This window comes from Oncorhynchus keta, chromosome 5, assembly GCF_023373465.1.
Source record: "Oncorhynchus keta strain PuntledgeMale-10-30-2019 chromosome 5, Oket_V2, whole genome shotgun sequence".
In the NCBI taxonomy this organism is placed as follows: Eukaryota; Metazoa; Chordata; class Actinopteri; order Salmoniformes; family Salmonidae; genus Oncorhynchus; species Oncorhynchus keta.
In genome coordinates, this window is record NC_068425.1 from 38,278,079 (window position 1) to 38,295,278 (window position 17,200).

Sequence of the window (17,200 nt, forward strand, 5' to 3'; positions counted from 1 at the left end):
AACATTAACATGTACCTACCTCAGTGAGTCAGTTGTACCAACATAGACAACATTAACATGTACCTGCCTCAGTGAGTCAGTTGTAGACAACATTAACATGTACCTACCTCAGTGAGTCAGTTGTACATAGACAACATTAACATGTACCTGCCTCAGTGAGTCAGTTGTACCAACATTAACATGTACCTGCCTCAGTGAGTCAGTTGTACCAACATTAACATGTACCTGCCTCAGTGAGTCAGTTGTACCAACATTAACATGTACCTACCTCAGTGAGTCAGTTGTACCAACATTAACATGTACCTACCTCAGTGAGTCAGTTGTACCAACATTAACATGTACCTGCCTCAGTGAGTCAGTTGTACCAACATTAACATGTACCTACCTCAGTGAGTCAGTTGTACCAACATTAACATGTACCTGCCTCAGTGAGTCAGTTGTAACAACATTAACATGTACCTACCTCAGTGAGTCAGTTGTAACAACATTAACATGTACCTACCTCAGTGAGTCAGTTGTAACAACATTAACATGTACCTACCTCAGTGAGTCAGTTGTACCAACATTAACATGTACCTACCTCAGTGAGTCAGTTGTAACAACATTAACATGTACCTACCTCAGTGAGTCAGTTGTAACAACATTAACATGTACCTGCCTCAGTGAGTCAGTTGTAACAACATTAACATGTACCTGTCTCAGTGAGTCAGTTGTACCAACATTAACATGTACCTACCTCAGTGAGTCAGTTGTACCAACATTAACATGTACCTACCTCAGTGAGTCAGTTGTAACAACATTAACATGTACCTACCTCAGTGAGTCAGTTGTAACAACATTAACATGTACCTGTCTCAGTGAGTCAGTTGTACCAACATTAACATGTACCTACCTCAGTGAGTCAGTTGTACCAACATTAACATGTACCTGTCTCAGTGAGTCAGTTGTACCAACATTAACATGTACCTACCTCAGTGAGTCAGTTGTACCAACATAGACAACATTAACATGTACCTGCCTCAGTGAGTCAGTGTAACAACATTAACATGTACCTACCTCAGTGAGTCAGTTGTACCAACATAGACAACATTAACATGTACCTGCCTCAGTGAGTCAGTTGTACCAACATTAACATGTACCTGCCTCAGTGAGTCAGTTGTACCAACATTAACATGTACCTGCCTCAGTGAGTCAGTTGTACCAACATTAACATGTACCTACCTCAGTGAGTCAGTTGTACCAACATTAACATGTACCTACCTCAGTGAGTCAGTTGTACCAACATTAACATGTACCTACCTCAGTGAGTCAGTTGTAACAACATTAACATGTACCTGTCTCAGTGAGTCAGTTGTAACAACATTAACATGTACCTACCTCAGTGAGTCAGTTGTACCAACATTAACATGTACCTACCTCAGTGAGTCAGTTGTACCAACATTAACATGTACCTACCTCAGTGAGTCAGTTGTACCAACATAGACAACATTAACATGTACCTACCTCAGTGAGTCAGTTGTACCAACATTAACATGTACCTACCTCAGTGAGTCAGTTGTACCAACATAGACAACATTAACATGTACCTGCCTCAGTGAGTCAGTTGTACCAACATTAACATGTACCTGCCTCAGTGAGTCAGTTGTACCAACATTAACATGTACCTGCCTCAGTGAGTCAGTTGTACCAACATTAACATGTACCTACCTCAGTGAGTCAGTTGTACCAACATTAACATGTACCTGTCTCAGTGAGTCAGTTGTACCAACATTAACATGTACCTACCTCAGTGAGTCAGTTGTACCAACATAGACAACATTAACATGTACCTGCCTCAGTGAGTCAGTTGTAACAACATTAACATGTACCTACCTCAGTGAGTCAGTTGTACCAACATAGACAACATTAACATGTACCTGCCTCAGTGAGTCAGTTGTACCAACATTAACATGTACCTGCCTCAGTGAGTCAGTTGTACCAACATTAACATGTACCTGCCTCAGTGAGTCAGTTGTACCAACATTAACATGTACCTACCTCAGTGAGTCAGTTGTACCAACATTAACATGTACCTACCTCAGTGAGTCAGTTGTACCAACATTAACATGTACCTACCTCAGTGAGTCAGTTGTAACAACATTAACATGTACCTGTCTCAGTGAGTCAGTTGTACCAACATTAACATGTACCTACCTCAGTGAGTCAGTTGTACCAACATTAACATGTACCTGTCTCAGTGAGTCAGTTGTACCAACATTAACATGTACCTACCTCAGTGAGTCAGTTGTACCAACATAGACAACATTAACATGTACCTGCCTCAGTGAGTCAGTTGTAACAACATTAACATGTACCTACCTCAGTGAGTCAGTTGTACCAACATAGACAACATTAACATGTACCTGCCTCAGTGAGTCAGTTGTACCAACATTAACATGTACCTGCCTCAGTGAGTCAGTTGTACCAACATTAACATGTACCTGCCTCAGTGAGTCAGTTGTACCAACATTAACATGTACCTACCTCAGTGAGTCAGTTGTACCAACATTAACATGTACCTACCTCAGTGAGTCAGTTGTACCAACATTAACATGTACCTACCTCAGTGAGTCAGTTGTAACAACATTAACATGTACCTGTCTCAGTGAGTCAGTTGTAACAACATTAACATGTACCTGTCTCAGTGAGTCAGTTGTAACAACATTAACATGTACCTACCTCAGTGAGTCAGTTGTACCAACATTAACATGTACCTACCTCAGTGAGTCAGTTGTACCAACATAGACAACATTAACATGTACCTACCTCAGTGAGTCAGTTGTACCAACATTAACATGTACCTACCTCAGTGAGTCAGTTGTACCAACATTAACATGTACCTGTCTCAGTGAGTCAGTTGTACCAACATTAACATGTACCTACCTCAGTGAGTCAGTTGTACCAACATAGACAACATTAACATGTACCTGCCTCAGTGAGTCAGTTGTAACAACATTAACATGTACCTACCTCAGTGAGTCAGTTGTACCAACATAGACAACATTAACATGTACCTGCCTCAGTGAGTCAGTTGTACCAACATTAACATGTACCTGCCTCAGTGAGTCAGTTGTACCAACATTAACATGTACCTGCCTCAGTGAGTCAGTTGTACCAACATTAACATGTACCTACCTCAGTGAGTCAGTTGTACCAACATTAACATGTACCTGCCTCAGTGAGTCAGTTGTAACAACATAGACAACATTAACATGTACCTGCCTCAGTGAGTCAGTTGTACCAACATTAACATGTACCTACCTCAGTGAGTCAGTTGTACCAACATTAACATGTACCTACCTCAGTGAGTCAGTTGTACCAACATTAACATGTACCTGCCTCAGTGAGTCAGTTGTAACAACATAGACAACATTAACATGTACCTACCTCAGTGAGTCAGTTGTACCAACATTAACATGTACCTACCTCAGTGAGTCAGTTGTACCAACATTAACATGTACCTACCTCAGTGAGTCAGTTGTACCAACATTAACATGTACCTACCTCAGTGAGTCAGTTGTAACAACATTAACATGTACCTACCTCAGTGAGTCAGTTGTAACAACATTAACATGTACCTGTCTCAGTGAGTCAGTTGTACCAACATTAACATGTACCTACCTCAGTGAGTCAGTTGTACCAACATTAACATGTACCTGTCTCAGTGAGTCAGTTGTACCAACATTAACATGTACCTACCTCAGTGAGTCAGTTGTACCAACATAGACAACATTAACATGTACCTGCCTCAGTGAGTCAGTTGTAACAACATTAACATGTACCTACCTCAGTGAGTCAGTTGTACCAACATAGACAACATTAACATGTACCTGCCTCAGTGAGTCAGTTGTACCAACATTAACATGTACCTGCCTCAGTGAGTCAGTTGTACCAACATTAACATGTACCTGCCTCAGTGAGTCAGTTGTACCAACATTAACATGTACCTACCTCAGTGAGTCAGTTGTACCAACATTAACATGTACCTACCTCAGTACCTACCTCAGTGAGTCAGTTGTACCAACATTAACATGTACCTACCTCAGTGAGTCAGTTGTAACAACATTAACATGTACCTGTCTCAGTGAGTCAGTTGTAACAACATTAACATGTACCTACCTCAGTGAGTCAGTTGTACCAACATTAACATGTACCTACCTCAGTGAGTCAGTTGTACCAACATTAACATGTACCTACCTCAGTGAGTCAGTTGTACCAACATAGACAACATTAACATGTACCTACCTCAGTGAGTCAGTTGTACCAACATTAACATGTACCTACCTCAGTGAGTCAGTTGTACCAACATAGACAACATTAACATGTACCTGCCTCAGTGAGTCAGTTGTACCAACATTAACATGTACCTGCCTCAGTGAGTCAGTTGTACCAACATTAACATGTACCTGCCTCAGTGAGTCAGTTGTACCAACATTAACATGTACCTACCTCAGTGAGTCAGTTGTACCAACATTAACATGTACCTGTCTCAGTGAGTCAGTTGTACCAACATTAACATGTACCTACCTCAGTGAGTCAGTTGTACCAACATAGACAACATTAACATGTACCTGCCTCAGTGAGTCAGTTGTAACAACATTAACATGTACCTACCTCAGTGAGTCAGTTGTACCAACATAGACAACATTAACATGTACCTGCCTCAGTGAGTCAGTTGTACCAACATTAACATGTACCTGCCTCAGTGAGTCAGTTGTACCAACATTAACATGTACCTGCCTCAGTGAGTCAGTTGTACCAACATTAACATGTACCTACCTCAGTGAGTCAGTTGTACCAACATTAACATGTACCTACCTCAGTGAGTCAGTTGTACCAACATTAACATGTACCTACCTCAGTGAGTCAGTTGTAACAACATTAACATGTACCTGTCTCAGTGAGTCAGTTGTACCAACATTAACATGTACCTACCTCAGTGAGTCAGTTGTACCAACATTAACATGTACCTGTCTCAGTGAGTCAGTTGTACCAACATTAACATGTACCTACCTCAGTGAGTCAGTTGTACCAACATAGACAACATTAACATGTACCTGCCTCAGTGAGTCAGTTGTAACAACATTAACATGTACCTACCTCAGTGAGTCAGTTGTACCAACATAGACAACATTAACATGTACCTGCCTCAGTGAGTCAGTTGTACCAACATTAACATGTACCTGCCTCAGTGAGTCAGTTGTACCAACATTAACATGTACCTGCCTCAGTGAGTCAGTTGTACCAACATTAACATGTACCTACCTCAGTGAGTCAGTTGTACCAACATTAACATGTACCTACCTCAGTGAGTCAGTTGTACCAACATTAACATGTACCTACCTCAGTGAGTCAGTTGTAACAACATTAACATGTACCTGTCTCAGTGAGTCAGTTGTAACAACATTAACATGTACCTACCTCAGTGAGTCAGTTGTACCAACATTAACATGTACCTACCTCAGTGAGTCAGTTGTACCAACATTAACATGTACCTACCTCAGTGAGTCAGTTGTACCAACATAGACAACATTAACATGTACCTACCTCAGTGAGTCAGTTGTACCAACATTAACATGTACCCTCCTCAGTGAGTCAGTTGTACCAACATTAACATGTACCTGTCTCAGTGAGTCAGTTGTACCAACATTAACATGTACCTACCTCAGTGAGTCAGTTGTACCAACATAGACAACATTAACATGTACCTGCCTCAGTGAGTCAGTTGTAACAACATTAACATGTACCTACCTCAGTGAGTCAGTTGTACCAACATAGACAACATTAACATGTACCTGCCTCAGTGAGTCAGTTGTACCAACATTAACATGTACCTGCCTCAGTGAGTCAGTTGTACCAACATTAACATGTACCTACCTCAGTGAGTCAGTTGTACCAACATAGACAACATTAACATGTACCTACCTCAGTGAGTCAGTTGTACCAACATTAACATGTACCTACCTCAGTGAGTCAGTTGTACCAACATTAACATGTACCTGTCTCAGTGAGTCAGTTGTACCAACATTAACATGTACCTACCTCAGTGAGTCAGTTGTACCAACATAGACAACATTAACATGTACCTGCCTCAGTGAGTCAGTTGTAACAACATTAACATGTACCTACCTCAGTGAGTCAGTTGTACCAACATAGACAACATTAACATGTACCTGCCTCAGTGAGTCAGTTGTACCAACATTAACATGTACCTGCCTCAGTGAGTCAGTTGTACCAACATTAACATGTACCTGCCTCAGTGAGTCAGTTGTACCAACATTAACATGTACCTACCTCAGTGAGTCAGTTGTACCAACATTAACATGTACCTGTCTCAGTGAGTCAGTTGTACCAACATTAACATGTACCTACCTCAGTGAGTCAGTTGTACCAACATAGACAACATTAACATGTACCTGCCTCAGTGAGTCAGTTGTAACAACATTAACATGTACCTACCTCAGTGAGTCAGTTGTACCAACATAGACAACATTAACATGTACCTGCCTCAGTGAGTCAGTTGTACCAACATTAACATGTACCTGCCTCAGTGAGTCAGTTGTACCAACATTAACATGTACCTGCCTCAGTGAGTCAGTTGTACCAACATTAACATGTACCTACCTCAGTGAGTCAGTTGTACCAACATTAACATGTACCTACCTCAGTGAGTCAGTTGTACCAACATTAACATGTACCTACCTCAGTGAGTCAGTTGTAACAACATTAACATGTACCTGTCTCAGTGAGTCAGTTGTACCAACATTAACATGTACCTACCTCAGTGAGTCAGTTGTACCAACATTAACATGTACCTGTCTCAGTGAGTCAGTTGTACCAACATTAACATGTACCTACCTCAGTGAGTCAGTTGTACCAACATAGACAACATTAACATGTACCTGCCTCAGTGAGTCAGTTGTAACAACATTAACATGTACCTACCTCAGTGAGTCAGTTGTACCAACATAGACAACATTAACATGTACCTGCCTCAGTGAGTCAGTTGTACCAACATTAACATGTACCTGCCTCAGTGAGTCAGTTGTACCAACATTAACATGTACCTGCCTCAGTGAGTCAGTTGTACCAACATTAACATGTACCTACCTCAGTGAGTCAGTTGTACCAACATTAACATGTACCTACCTCAGTGAGTCAGTTGTACCAACATTAACATGTACCTACCTCAGTGAGTCAGTTGTAACAACATTAACATGTACCTGTCTCAGTGAGTCAGTTGTAACAACATTAACATGCACCTGCCTCAGTGAGTCAGTTGTACCAACATTAACATGTACCTACCTCAGTGAGTCAGTTGTACCAACATTAACATGTACCTACCTCAGTGAGTCAGTTGTACCAACATAGACAACATTAACATGTACCTACCTCAGTGAGTCAGTTGTACCAACATTAACATGTACCCTCCTCAGTGAGTCAGTTGTACCAACATTAACATGTACCTGTCTCAGTGAGTCAGTTGTACCTACCTCAGTGAGTCAGTTGTACCAACATAGACAACATTAACATGTACCTAACTCAGTGAGTCAGTTGTACCAACATAGACAACATTAACATGTACCTACCTCAGTGAGTCAGTTGTACCAACATAGACAACATTAACATGTACCTGCCTCAGTGAGTCAGTTGTACCAACATTAACATGTACCTGCCTCAGTGAGTCAGTTGTACCAACATTAACATGTACCTACCTCAGTGAGTCAGTTGTACCAACATAGACAACATTAACATGTACCTACCTCAGTGAGTCAGTTGTACCAACATTAACATGTACCTACCTCAGTGAGTCAGTTGTACCAACATTAACATGTACCTGTCTCAGTGAGTCAGTTGTACCAACATTAACATGTACCTACCTCAGTGAGTCAGTTGTACCAACATAGACAACATTAACATGTACCTGCCTCAGTGAGTCAGTTGTAACAACATTAACATGTACCTACCTCAGTGAGTCAGTTGTACCAACATAGACAACATTAACATGTACCTGCCTCAGTGAGTCAGTTGTACCAACATTAACATGTACCTGCCTCAGTGAGTCAGTTGTACCAACATTAACATGTACCTGCCTCAGTGAGTCAGTTGTACCAACATTAACATGTACCTGCCTCAGTGAGTCAGTTGTAACAACATTAACATGTACCTACCTCAGTGAGTCAGTTGTAACAACATTAACATGTACCTACCTCAGTGAGTCAGTTGTACCAACATAGACAACATTAACATGTACCTGCCTCAGTGAGTCAGTTGTAACAACATTAACATGTACCTACCTCAGTGAGTCAGTTGTACCAACATAGACAACATTAACATGTACCTGCCTCAGTGAGTCAGTTGTACCAACATTAACATGTACCTGCCTCAGTGAGTCAGTTGTACCAACATTAACATGTACCTACCTCAGTGAGTCAGTTGTACCAACATAGACAACATTAACATGTACCTACCTCAGTGAGTCAGTTGTACCAACATTAACATGTACCTACCTCAGTGAGTCAGTTGTACCAACATTAACATGTACCTGTCTCAGTGAGTCAGTTGTACCAACATTAACATGTACCTACCTCAGTGAGTCAGTTGTACCAACATAGACAACATTAACATGTACCTGCCTCAGTGAGTCAGTTGTAACAACATTAACATGTACCTACCTCAGTGAGTCAGTTGTACCAACATAGACAACATTAACATGTACCTGCCTCAGTGAGTCAGTTGTACCAACATTAACATGTACCTGCCTCAGTGAGTCAGTTGTACCAACATTAACATGTACCTGCCTCAGTGAGTCAGTTGTACCAACATTAACATGTACCTGCCTCAGTGAGTCAGTTGTAACAACATTAACATGTACCTGCCTCAGTGAGTCAGTTGTAACAACATTAACATGTACCTACCTCAGTGAGTCAGTTGTACCAACATAGACAACATTAAATCACCAGTCTGTTCGTCTCTAAACATGTTGATGTGTTTTAAAGTTGTAAATCACCAGTCTGTTCGTCTCTAAACATGTTGTTGTGTTTTAAAGTTGTAAATCACCAGTCTGTTCGTCTCTAAACATGTTGTCATGTTGTTGTGTTTTAAAGTTGTAAATCACCAGTCTGTTCGTCTCTAAACATGTTGATGTGTTTTAAAGTTGTAAATCACCAGTCTGTTCGTCTCTAAACATGTTGTTGTGTTTTAAAGGTGTAAATCACCAGTCTGTTCGTCTCTAAACATGTTGATGTGTTTTAAAGTTGTAAATCAACAGTCTGTTCGTCTCTAAACATGTTGTTGTGTTTTAAAGTTGTAAATCACCAGTCTGTTCGTCTCTAAACATGTTGTTGTGTTTTAAAGTTGTAAATCACCAGTCTGTTCGTCTCTAAACATGTTGTTGTGTTTTAAAGGTGTAAATCACCAGTCTGTTCATCTCTAAACATGTCGTCGTGTTGTTGTGTTTTAAAGTTGTAAATCACCAGTCTGTTCGTCTCTAAACATGTTGTTGTGTTTTAAAGTTGTAAATCACCAGTCTGTTCGTCTCTAAACATGTTGTTGTGTTTTAAAGGTGTAAATCACCAGTCTGTTCGTCTCTAAACATGTTGTTGTGTTTTAAAGTTGTAAATCACCAGTCTGTTCGTCTCTAAACATGTTGTTGTGTTTTAAAGTTGTAAATCACCAGTCTGTTCGTCTCTAAACATGTTGTTGTGTTTTAAAGTTGTAAATCACCAGTCTGTTCGTCTCTAAACATGTTGTTGTGTTTTAAAGTTGTAAATCACCAGTCTGTTCGTCTCTAAACATGTTGTTGTGTTTTAAAGTTGTAAATCACCAGTCTGTTCGTCTCTAAACATGTTGTGTTTTAAAGTTGTAAATCACCAGTCTGTTCGTCTCTAAACATGTTGTTGTGTTTTAAAGTTGTAAATCAACAGTCTGTTCGTCTCTAAACATGTTGTTGTGTTTTAAAGTTGTAAATCACCAGTCTGTTCATCTCTAAACATGTTGTTGTGTTTTAAAGTTGTAAATCACCAGTCTGTTCATCTCTAAACATGTTGTTGTGTTTTAAAGGTGTAAATCACCAGTCTGTTCATCTCTAAACATGTTGATGTGTTTTAAAGTTGTAAATCACCAGTCTGTTCATCTTTATACATGTCGTCATGTGTTTGTTTTGTCTTCCAGCTATTTGACCGAAAGCAGTACAGGTCAGCACTGTTACTTTACACATTTTACTCATTCTTATTTAGACTGTTTAAGATTATTATTATTATTGTTATTGATTATTGGTTATTTATTTTGAAATATTACTCATTCTTTTTTAGACTGTTTCAGATTATTATTATTAATTTATTTTTAATTGGAATGCCTCTTTAAGGTTTCAGACCAATATGTTGTGCGACCTCAACAAATAGTTGTTGTTGTGTCCTGTCTGTGTAGGGGTTTTGGTGGTGAGCTGATGAGGCCCTGCAGTCTGTTCTCTCATTGTTGTTGTGTCCTGTCTGTGTAGGGGTTTTGGTGGTGAGCTGATGAGGCCCTGCAGTCTGTTCTCTCATTGTTGTTGTGTCCTGTCTGTGTAGGGGTTTTGGTGGTGAGCTGATGAGGCCTGCAGTCTGTTCTCTCATTGTTGTTGTGTCCTGTCTGTGTAGGGGTTTTGGTGGTGAGCTGATGAGGCCTGCAGTCTGTTCTCTCATTGTTGTTGTGTCCTGTCTGTGTAGGGGTTTTGGTGGTGAGCTGATGAGGCCTGCAGTCTGTTCTCTCATTGTTGTTGTGTCCTGTCTGTGTAGGGGTTTTGGTGGTGAGCTGATGAGGCCCTGCAGTCTGTTCTCTCATTGTTGTTGTGTCCTGTCTGTGTAGGGGTTTTGGTGGTGAGCTGATGAGGCCTGCAGTCTGTTCTCTCATTGAGAACATGTCCCTCTCCATGATGCCGTTCAAGGACGACCCCGTCATCAGTGAGTTTTCATATCGTTGATATTCAGACCGTAGCTGAATGATTACTCCAGCTAGCAGGGTTCCCCAATAGATGTATCGTTGATATTCAGACCGTAGCTGAATGATTACTCCAGCTAGCAGGGTTCCCCAATAGATGTATCGTTGATATTCAGACCGTAGCTGAATGATTACTCCAGCTAGCAGGGTTCCCCAATAGATGTATCGTTGATATTCAGACCGTAGCTGAATGATTACTCCAGCTAGCAGTGTTCCCCAATAGATGTATCGTTGATATTCAGACCGTAGCTGAATGATTACTCCAGCTAGCAGGGTTCCCCAATAGATGTATCGTTGATATTCAGACCGTAGCTGAATGATTACTCCAGCTAGCAGGGTTCCCCAATAGATGTATCGTTGATATTCAGACCGTAGCTGAATGATTACTCCAGCTAGCAGGGTTCCCCAATAGATGTATCGTTGATATTCAGACCGTAGCTGAATGATTACTCCAGCTAGCAGGGTTCCCCAATAGATGTATCGTTGATATTCAGACCGTAGCTGAATGATTACTCCAGCTAGCAGTGTTCCCCAATAGATGTATCGTTGATATTCAGACCGTAGCTGAATGATTACTCCAGCTAGCAGTGTTCCCCAATAGATGTATCATTGATATTCAGACCATAGCTGAATGATTACTCCAGCTAGCAGGGTTCCCCAATAGATGTATCGTTGATATTCAGACCGTAGCTGAATGATTACTCCAGCTAGCAGGGTTCCCCAATAGATGTATCGTTGATATTCAGACCGTAGCTGAATGATTACTCCAGCTAGCAGTGTTCCCCAATAGATGTATCGTTGATATTCAGACCGTAGCTGAATGATTACTCCAGCTAGCAGGGTTCCCCAATAGATGACCCCCCCGGGGGATTGGATGTGTTTTCAGAGATGGGATTATAATGGACAAACCACATCCTACCGTTAGAGCCAGGAGGGACAGTGTCTGTACTGTTCAGACCACTGACCCGTCATAACAGAGTAAACCCTGTCTGTACTGTTCAGACCACTGACCCGTCATAACAGAGTAAACCCTGTCTGTACTGTTCAGACCACTGACCCGTCATAACAGAGTAAACCCTGTCTGTACTGTTCAGACCACTGACCCGTCATAACAGAGTAAACCCTGTCTGTACTGTTCAGACCACTGACCCGTCATAACAGAGTAAACCCTGTCTGTACTGTTCAGACCACTGACCCGTCATAACAGATTAAACCCTGTCTGTACTGTTCAGACCACTGACCCGTCATAACAGAGTAAACCCTGTCTGTACTGTTCAGACCACTGACCCGTCATAACAGAGTAAACCCTGTCTGTACTGTTCAGACCACTGACCCGTCATAACAGAGTAAACCCTGTCTGTACTGTTCAGACCACTGACCCGTCATAACAGAGTAAACCCTGTCTGTACTGTTCAGACCACTGACCCGTCATAACAGAGTAAACCCTGTCTGTTTCAGTGTCTGTACTGTTCAGACCACTGACCCATCATAACAGAGTAAACCCTGTCTGTACTGTTCAGACCACTGACCCGTCATAACAGAGTAAACCCTGTCTGTACTGTTCAGACCACTGACCCGTCATAACAGAGTAAACCCTGTCTGTACTGTTCAGACCACTGACCCGTCATAACAGAGTAAACCCTGTCTGTACTGTTCAGACCACTGACCCGTCATAACAGAGTAAACCCTGTCTGTACTGTTCAGACCACTGACCCGTCATAACAGAGTAAACCCTGTCTGTACTGTTCAGACCACTGACCCGTCATAACAGAGTAAACCCTGTCTGTACTGTTCAGACCACTGACCCATAATAACAGAGTAAACCCTGTCTGTACTGTTCAGACCACTGACCCGTCATAACAGAGTAAACCCTGTCTGTACTGTTCAGACCACTGACCCGTCATAACAGAGTAAACCCTGTCTGTACTGTTCAGACCACTGACACGTCATAACAGAGTAAACCCTGTCTGTACTGTTCAGACCACTGACCCGTCATAACAGAGTAAACCTTGTCTGTACTGTTCAGACCACTGACCCGTCATAACAGAGTAAACCCCTGTCTGTACTGTTCAGACCACTGACCCGTCATAACAGAGTAAACCCTGTCTGTACTGTTCAGGCCACTGACCCGTCATAACAGAGTAAACCTGTACTGTTCAGACCACTGACCCGTCATAACAGAGTAAACCCTGTCTGTACTGTTCAGACCACTGACCCGTCATAACAGAGTAAACCCTGTCTGTACTGTTCAGACCACTGACCCGTCATAACAGAGTAAACCCTGTCTGTACTGTTCAGACCACTGACCCGTCATAACAGAGTAAACCCTGTCTGTACTGTTCAGACCACTGACCCGTCATAACAGAGTAAACCCTGTCTGTACTGTTCAGACCACTGACCCGTCATAACAGAGTAAACCCTGTCTGTACTGTTCAGACCACTGACCCGTCATAACAGAGTAAACCCTGTCTGTACTGTTCAGACCACTGACCCGTCATAACAGAGTAAACCCTGTCTGTACTGTTCAGACCACTGACCCGTCATAACAGAGTAAACCCTCAGTCTGTACCCTGTCTGTTCAGACCACTGACCCGTCATAACAGAGTAAACCCTGTCTGTACTGTTCAGACCACTGACCCGTCATAACAGAGTAAACCCTGTCTGTACTGTTCAGACCACTGACCCGTCATAACAGAGTAAACCCTGTCTGTACTGTTCAGACCACTGACCCGTCATAACAGAGTAAACCCTGTCTGTACTGTTCAGACCACTGACCCGTCATAACAGAGTAAACCCTGTCTGTACTGTTCAGACCACTGACCCGTCATAACAGAGTAAACCCTGTCTGTACTGTTCAGACCACTGACCCGTCATAACAGAGTAAACCCTGTCTGTACTGTTCAGACCACTGACCCGTCATAACAGAGTAAACCCTGTCTGTACTGTTCAGACCACTGACCCGTCATAACAGAGTAAACCCTGTCTGTACTGTTCAGACCACTGTTCAGACCACTGACCCGTCATAACAGAGTAAACCCTGTCTGTACTGTTCAGACCACTGACCCGTCATAACAGAGTAAACCCTGTCTGTACTGTTCAGACCACTGACCCGTCATAACAGAGTAAACCCTGTCTGTACTGTTCAGACCACTGACCCGTCATAACAGAGTAAACCCTGTCTGTACTGTTCAGACCACTGACCCGTCATAACAGAGTAAACCCTGTCTGTACTGTTCAGACCACTGACCCGTCATAACAGAGTAAACCCTGTCTGTACTGTTCAGACCACTGACCCGTCATAACAGAGTAAACCCTGTCTGTACTGTTCAGACCACTGACCCGTCATAACAGAGTAAACCCTGTCTGTACTGTTCAGACCACTGACCCGTCATAACAGAGTAAACCCTGTCTGTACTGTTCAGACCACTGACCCGTCATAACAGAGTAAACCCTGTCTGTACTGTTCAGACCACTGACCCGTCATAACAGAGTAAACCCTGTCTGTACTGTTCAGACCACTGACCCGTCATAACAGAGTAAACCCTGTCTGTACTGTTCAGACCACTGACCCGTCATAACAGAGTAAACCCTGTCTGTACTGTTCAGACCACTGACCCGTCATAACAGAGTAAACCCTGTCTGTACTGTTCAGACCACTGACCCGTCATAACAGAGTAAACCCTGTCTGTACTGTTCAGACCACTGACCCGTCATAACAGAGTAAACCCTGTCTGTACTGTTCAGACCACTGACCCGTCATAACAGAGTAAACCCTGTCTGTACTGTTCAGACCACTGACCCGTCATAACAGAGTAAACCCTGTCTGTACTGTTCAGACCACTGACCCGTCATAACAGAGTAAACCCTGTCTGTACTGTTCAGACCACTGACCCGTCATAACAGAGTAAACCCTGTCTGTACTGTTCAGACCACTGACCCGTCATAACAGAGTAAACCCTGTCTGTACTGTTCAGACCACTGACCCGTCATAACAGAGTAAACCCTGTCTGTACTGTTCAGACCACTGACCCGTCATAACAGAGTAAACCCTGTCTGTACTGTTCAGACCACTGACCCGTCATAACAGAGTAAACCCTGTCTGTACTGTTCAGACCACTGACCCGTCATAACAGAGTAAACCCTGTCTGTACTGTTCAGACCACTGACCCGTCATAACAGAGTAAACCCTGTCTGTACTGTTCAGACCACTGACCCATCATAACAGAGTAAACCCTGTCTGTACTGTTCAGACCACTGACCCGTCATAACAGAGTAAACCCTGTCTGTACTGTTCAGACCACTGACCCATCATAACAGAGTAAACCCTGTCTGTACTGTTCAGACCACTGACCCGTCATAACAGAGTAAACCCTGTCTGTACTGTTCAGACCACTGACCCGTCATAACAGAGTAAACCCTGTCTGTACTGTTCAGACCACTGACCCGTCATAACAGAGTAAACCCTGTCTGTACTGTTCAGACCACTGACCCGTCATAACAGAGTAAACCCTGTCTGTACTGTTCAGACCACTGACCCGTCATAACAGAGTAAACCCTGTCTGTACTGTTCAGACCACTGACCCGTCATAACAGAGTAAACCCTGTCTGTACTGTTCAGACCACTGACCCGTCATAACAGAGTAAACCCTGTCTGTACTGTTCAGACCACTGACCCGTCATAACAGAGTAAACCCTGTCTGTACTGTTCAGACCACTGACCCGTCATAACAGAGTAAACCCTGTCTGTACTGTTCAGACCACTGACCCGTCATAACAGAGTAAACCCTGTCTGTACTGTTCAGACCACTGACCCGTCATAACAGAGTAAACCCTGTCTGTACTGTTCAGACCACTGACCCGTCATAACAGAGTAAACCCTGTCTGTACTGTTCAGACCACTGACCCGTCATAACAGAGTAAACCCTGTCACTGACACGTCATAACAGAGTAAAACCTGTCTGTACTGTTCAGACCACTGACCCGTCATAACAGAGTAAACCCTGTCTGTACTGTTCAGACCACTGACCCGTCATAACAGAGTAAACCCTGTCTGTACTGTTCAGACCACTGACCCGTCATAACAGAGTAAACCCTGTCTGTACTGTTCAGACCACACTAACAGAGTAAACCCTGTCTGTATAACCAGACCCGTCATAACAGAGTAAACCCTGTCTGTACTGTTCAGACCACTGACCCGTCATAACAGTAAACCCTGTCTGTACTGTTCAGACCACTGTCTAACAGAGTAAACCCTGTTCAGACCACTGACCCGTCATAACAGAGTAAACCCTGTCTGTACTGTTCAGACCACTGACCCGTCATAACAGAGTAAACCCTGTCTGTACTGTTCAGACCACTGACCCGTCATAACAGAGTAAACCCTGTCTGTACTGTTCAGACCACTGACCCGTCATAACAGAGTAAACCCTGTCTGTACTGTTCAGACCACTGACCCGTCATAACAGAGTAAACCCTGTCTGTACTGTTCAGACCACTGACCCGTCATAACAGAGTAAACCCTGTCTGTACTGTTCAGACCACTGACCCATCATAACAGAGTAAACCCTGTCTGTACTGTTCAGACCACTGACCCGTCATAACAGAGTAAACCCTGTCTGTACTGTTCAGACCACTGACCCGTCATAACAGAGTAAACCCTGTCTGTACTGTTCAGACCACTGACCCGTCATAACAGAGTAAACCCTGTCTGTACTGTTCAGACCACTGACCCGTCATAACAGAGTAAACCCTGTCTGTACTGTTCAGACCACTGACCCGTCATAACAGAGTAAACCCTGTCTGTACTGTTCAGACCACTGACCCGTCATAACAGAGTAAACCCTGTCTGTACTGTTCAGACCACTGACCCGTCATAACAGAGTAAACCCTGTCTGTACTGTTCAGACCACTGACCCGTCATAACAGAGTAAACCCTGTCTGTACTGTTCAGACCACTGACCCGTCATAACAGAGTAAACCCTGTCTGTACTGTTCAGACCACTGACCCCACTAACAGAGTAAACCCTGTCTGTACTGTTAGACCACTGACCCGTCATAACAAACCCTGTCTGTACTGTTCAGACCACTGACCCGTCATAACAGAGTAAACCCTGTCTGTACTGTTCAGACCACTGACCCGTCATAACAGAGTAAACCCTGTCTGTACTGTTCAGACCACTGACCC

General features: G+C 42.9%; 1 protein-coding gene across 1 annotated transcript in view; it reads left to right on the forward strand.

The window, feature by feature from the left end:
• The window catches only part of tbcd (tubulin folding cofactor D), a 227,884-nt gene that overhangs the window by 163,562 nt on the left and 47,122 nt on the right, over positions 1-17,200 (forward strand). Inside the window, 2 exon segments of the mRNA XM_052520050.1 lie at positions 10,213-10,235; positions 10,885-10,979. Of these exon segments, the coding sequence (XP_052376010.1) occupies positions 10,213-10,235; positions 10,885-10,979 (118 nt within the window).